Source organism: Hoplias malabaricus, chromosome X1 (genome assembly GCF_029633855.1).
Source record: "Hoplias malabaricus isolate fHopMal1 chromosome X1, fHopMal1.hap1, whole genome shotgun sequence".
Taxonomy (NCBI): domain Eukaryota; kingdom Metazoa; phylum Chordata; class Actinopteri; order Characiformes; family Erythrinidae; genus Hoplias; species Hoplias malabaricus.
The window spans coordinates 8668719-8675505 of NC_089818.1; the positions used below are offsets into that span (position 1 = coordinate 8668719).

At 43.9% G+C, this 6787-nt stretch overlaps 1 protein-coding gene across 2 annotated transcripts in view; it reads right to left on the reverse strand.

Annotated features, from left to right (window-relative positions):
- LOC136675751 (collagen alpha-1(XXVI) chain-like) overlaps window positions 1-6015 on the reverse strand; it is a 50444-nt gene extending 44429 nt beyond the window's left edge. For both annotated transcript variants that reach the window (XM_066652492.1, XM_066652491.1), the window contains exon 1: window positions 5738-6015. In XM_066652492.1, coding sequence (XP_066508589.1) covers window positions 5738-5901 — 164 coding nt within the window. In that variant the 5' untranslated portion in view covers window positions 5902-6015. The remainder of the gene's footprint in view (window positions 1-5737) is intronic.
- Window positions 6016-6787: the final 772 nt, after the last annotated feature.

Below are 6787 nucleotides of genomic sequence, written 5' to 3' on the forward strand. Positions count from 1 at the left end.
CCCTGTCACACACTCACACCTGTGGACAATTTCACACACTCATCCTGTCACACACTCACACCTGTGGACAATTTCACACACTCACATCTATGAACAATTTCACACACTCACACATATGTCCAATTTCACACACTCACCCTGTCACACACTCACATCTATGAACAATTTCACACACTCACCCTGTCACACACTCACACCTGTGGACAATTTCACACACTCACACCTGTGGACAATTTCACACACTCATCCTGTCACACACTCACACCTGTGGACAATTTCACACACTCACCCTGTCACACACACACATCTATGTACAATTTCACACACTCACCCTGTCACACACTCACACCTGTGGACAATTTCACACACTCACCCTGTCACACACTCACACCTGTGGACAATTTCACACACTCACCCTGTCACACACTCACATCTATGTACAATTTCACACACTCACCCTGTCACACACTCACATCTGTGGACAATTTCACACACTCACCCTGTCACACACTCATATCTATGTACAATTTCACACACTCACCCTGTCACACACTCACACCTATGTACAATTTCACACACTCACATCTGTGGACAATTTCACACACTCATCCTGTCACACACTCACACCTGTGGACAATTTCACACACTCACCCTGTCACACACTCACACCTGTGGACAATTTCACACACTCACCCTGTCACACACTCACACCTATGGACAATTTCACACACTCACCCTGTCACACACTCACACCTATGTACAATTACACACACACCTATGGGCAATTTCACACACTCACACCTGTGGACAATTTCACACACACACCTGTGGACAATTTCACACACTCACATCTATGAACAATTTCACACACTCACACATATGTCCAATTTCACACACTCACCCTGTCACACACTCACATCTATGAACAATTTCACACACTCACCCTGTCACACACTCACACCTGTGGACAATTTCACACACTCATCCTGTCACACACTCACACCTGTGGACAATTTCACACACTCACCCTGTCACACACTCACATCTATGTACAATTTCACACACTCACCCTGTCACACACTCACACCTGTGGACAATTTCACACACTCACCCTGTCACACACTCACACCTGTGGACAATTTCACACACTCACCCTGTCACACACTCACATCTATGTACAATTTCACACACTCACCCTGTCACACACTCACACCTGTGGACAATTTCACACACTCACCCTGTCACACACTCACATCTATGTACAATTTCACACACTCACCCTGTCACACACTCACACCTATGTACAATTTCACACACTCACATCTGTGGACAATTTCACACACTCATCCTGTCACACACTCACACCTGTGGACAATTTCACACACTCACCCTGTCACACACTCACATCTATGTACAATTTCACACACTCACCCTGTCACACACTCACACCTGTGGACAATTTCACACACTCACCCTGTCACACACTCACACCTGTGGACAATTTCACACACTCACCCTGTCACACACTCACACCTATGGACAATTTCACACACTCACCCTGTCACACACTCACACCTGTGGACAATTTCAGACACTCACATCTATGAACAATTTCACACACTCACACATATGTCCAATTTCACACACTCACCCTGTCACACACTCACATCTATGAACAATTTCACACACTCACCCTGTCACACACTCACACCTGTGGACAATTTCACACACTCACACCTGTGGACAATTTAACACACTCATCCTGTCACACACTCACACCTGTGGACAATTTCACACACTCACCCTGTCACACACACACATCTATGTACAATTTCACACACTCACCCTGTCACACACTCACATCTGTGGACAATTTCACACACTCACCCTGTCACACACTCATATCTATGTACAATTTCACACACTCACCCTGTCACACACTCACACCTATGTACAATTTCACACACTCACATCTGTGGACAATTTCACACACTCATCCTGTCACACACTCACACCTGTGGACAATTTCACACACTCACCCTGTCACACACTCACATCTATGTACAATTTCACACACTCACCCTGTCACACACTCACACCTGTGGACAATTTCACACACTCACCCTGTCACACACTCACACCTATGGACAATTTCACACACTCACACCTGTGGACAATTTCACACACTCACCCTGTCACACACTCACACCTATGGACAATTTCACACACTCACCCTGTCACACACTCACACCTATGTACAATTACACACACACCTATGGGCAATTTCACACACTCACACCTGTGGACAATTTCACACACACACCTGTGGACAATTTCACACACTCATCCTGTCACACACTCACACCTGTGGACAATTTCACACACTCACATCTATGAACAATTTCACACACTCACACATATGTCCAATTTCACACACTCACCCTGTCACACACTCACATCTATGAACAATTTCACACACTCACATCTATGAACAATTTCACACACTCACACATATGTCCAATTTCACACACTCACCCTGTCACACACTCACATCTATGAACAATTTCACACACTCACCCTGTCACACACTCACACCTGTGGACAATTTCACACACTCACACCTGTGGACAATTTCACACACTCATCCTGTCACACACTCACACCTGTGGACAATTTCACACACTCACCCTGTCACACACTCACATCTATGTACAATTTCACACACTCACCCTGTCACACACTCACACCTATGTACAATTTCACACACTCACATCTGTGGACAATTTCACACACTCATCCTGTCACACACTCACACCTGTGGACAATTTCACACACTCACCCTGTCACACACTCACATCTATGTACAATTTCACACACTCACCCTGTCACACACTCACACCTGTGGAAAATTTCACACACTCACCCTGTCACACACTCACACCTGTGGACAATTTCACACACTCACCCTGTCACACACTCACACCTATGGACAATTTCACACACTCACCCTGTCACACACTCACACCTGTGGACAATTTCACACACTCACCCTGTCACACACTCACACCTGTGGACAATTTCACACACTCACCTTGTCACACACTCACATCTGTGGACAATTTCACACACTCACACCTGTGGACAATTTCACACACTCACACATGTCCAATTTCACACACTCATCCTGTCACACACTCACACCTGTGGACAATTTCACACACTCACACATATGTCCAATTTCACACACTCATCCTGTCACACACTCACACCTGTGGACAATTTCACACACTCACACCTATGTACAATTTCACACACTCACATCTGTGGACAATTTCACACACTCATCCTGTCACACACTCACACCTGTGGACAATTTCACACACTCACCCTGTCACACACTCACATCTATGTACAATTTCACACACTCACCCTGTCACACACTCACACCTGTGGAAAATTTCACACACTCACCCTGTCACACACTCACACCTGTGGACAATTTCACACACTCACCCTGTCACACACTCACACCTATGGACAATTTCACACACTCACCCTGTCACACACTCACACCTGTGGACAATTTCACACACTCACCCTGTCACACACTCACATCTATGAACAATTTCACACACTCACCCTGTCACACACTCACACCTGTGGACAATTTCACACACTCACACCTGTGGACAATTTCACACACTCATCCTGTCACACACTCACACCTGTGGACAATTTCACACACTCACCCTGTCACACACTCACATCTATGTACAATTTCACACACTCACCCTGTCACACACTCACACCTATGTACAATTTCACACACTCACATCTGTGGACAATTTCACACACTCATCCTGTCACACACTCACACCTGTGGACAATTTCACACACTCACCCTGTCACACACTCACATCTATGTACAATTTCACACACTCACCCTGTCACACACTCACACCTGTGGAAAATTTCACACACTCACCCTGTCACACACTCACACCTGTGGACAATTTCACACACTCACCCTGTCACACACTCACACCTATGGACAATTTCACACACTCACCCTGTCACACACTCACACCTGTGGACAATTTCACACACTCACCCTGTCACACACTCACACCTGTGGACAATTTCACACACTCACCTTGTCACACACTCACATCTGTGGACAATTTCACACACTCACACCTGTGGACAATTTCACACACTCACACATGTCCAATTTCACACACTCATCCTGTCACACACTCACACCTGTGGACAATTTCACACACTCACACATATGTCCAATTTCACACACTCATCCTGTCACACACTCACACCTGTGGACAATTTCACACACTCACACCTATGTACAATTTCACACACTCACATCTGTGGACAATTTCACACACTCATCCTGTCACACACTCACACCTGTGGACAATTTCACACACTCACCCTGTCACACACTCACATCTATGTACAATTTCACACACTCACCCTGTCACACACTCACACCTGTGGAAAATTTCACACACTCACCCTGTCACACACTCACACCTGTGGACAATTTCACACACTCACCCTGTCACACACTCACACCTATGGACAATTTCACACACTCACCCTGTCACACACTCACACCTGTGGACAATTTCACACACTCACCCTGTCACACACTCACACCTGTGGACAATTTCACACACTCACCTTGTCACACACTCACATCTGTGGACAATTTCACACACTCACACCTGTGGACAATTTCACACACTCACACATGTCCAATTTCACACACTCATCCTGTCACACACTCACACCTGTGGACAATTTCACACACTCACACATATGTCCAATTTCACACACTCATCCTGTCACACACTCACACCTGTGGACAATTTCACACACTCACACCTACGACAGTTTGGTACATATTTTTATTTTAATAAATTATACACTCTAATGTGGTCAGACTCCAAAGCACAAACCTGGAAATAAATCAATGTTTTCTAAAATAAATATTTTAATTTTACTCTAATAATTGAGTTGATCATAAGTAAAAGTTGACTAAATAATAAAGAAATTAGTGGAACTCCCTTTTAACATTCTGAGTGGACTGTGTTTGTTACGTTAGTAGCTTACTGTCTCACTTCATATATTTCATAGACACATTTTCCAAAATCAGCTATATTAATCAAGTTTCTTAATACATTATAGCGTTTGTTTTTTCTGGGAAGGCTTTAGACTAGTGCTAAGAAGATTTTGTTGTGATGATTTGTCTGCTACAAAACCAGGAGTTAAGTGTATGGTTAGTTCTGGATCTGAAACCCCTCTCCCACTTGTCTTAAATATTTTACATGGTGGTCCATCTCTCCAGAGAACACAGTTCCACTGCTCCACAGCCCAAATTCAGGGGCTTTGTGGGCTGTTCTCCACTTATTTAGCCTCGTGGAGCATAGTGAACATACGCTCTTGTGCGTTGTCCTCAGTCTTCTCCAGACAATGGAGCGTCTGTGTCCACAATGGGGACCCAAAGAAAAATGTACATTCACTAAAAATAAGGGGTATCTACACACTTATAAAAATGTAGCTACGTTTAGTGGTTATAAGAAGTGTTTATGTACTTATATTGAAATTATAGCGTTATTACAAAAAGTGCACAGTGAAAAAAGCAATGAAAATTCAACTTAAAGCACAACTCTGTTGTGGTTGGGATCCTAAGTCAAAGAGGGAAATGTGCTCGTACCTGCGCGGAGAGCTAATGCCCGCGGCCGGGGGTCCAGCGCTCTGCTCGGGGTTCACATGCTGCACGGTTAGCCCTGGAAACTGGTAAATAAACCCGGTTCCGAGACAGAGTCCAGTCGAGCGTAGGAAGACGCACAAGCAGAGCCATAAAGTGCTCGGAAACATCGCTCCCGAGGAGATAAAACTCGGAAAACACTTTGTTTTCCTCCGTCTAACGCCAGTCTGAATCAAAGTCCTCAGATGGAGAGAAAAACGCAGCGAGCCTGTCAGCACACACAACACAACACTACACGCGCGATATGAGAAAGCCCTTATGCTCTCGCTGCACGTGCACGCGCGCGCACACACACCACAGTTTGTATTCCTGTCTTTGTGGGGTTGTATTTGGAAATTCAGTATCACAATATTTCCCCGATATATCACGATATCACGGTATTTTGTAACATATTAGAGTTTATTTATTTATTTTATTTTATTCATTTATTTTATTTAACAATCCATGTCTTTAAGAACAAGTTAAAATGGCAGCCTGGAAAGCAGCAGAGCCACTTGAGGGTATACAGTTAATAACAATGTAGTAAATGAATTTTCCTTAATTCATATTAATAAAGTTAACAAAAGGTTTATAACAGTTTATTCTCCATAGAAAATTGATAAAATTGCACTCTGGAGCAAATGCGTATACCATGCCCAGTGCCAGCAGTAAACCCAATTAGCATTGGGCTGTGCACAGTGAAATTTTGTTTTCTGGAGTGAACTCTATCCAATAGAATTTGTGATATAAAATCTATATCCAAAGTGGGCCTCACTCTTGCTCTTGTGGCTGAATGCAATTAAATCCTCACTACAATATTCCAGTAGCCTGGGACAAAGGGAGAACAAAGGAGGATGCCCTTTATTTCATTTCCTTTGCACATGTCTTGCATTTATTGCTTTTGAAAACAAGGATATGTACAAATTATGAGGAAACAGAGCACATTTTTTTCTGTCTGCAGTGTGGAGAGTGGAAAAAGCATGGAAGCGAGAGTCAAAACCATTTACAAGGTTATTT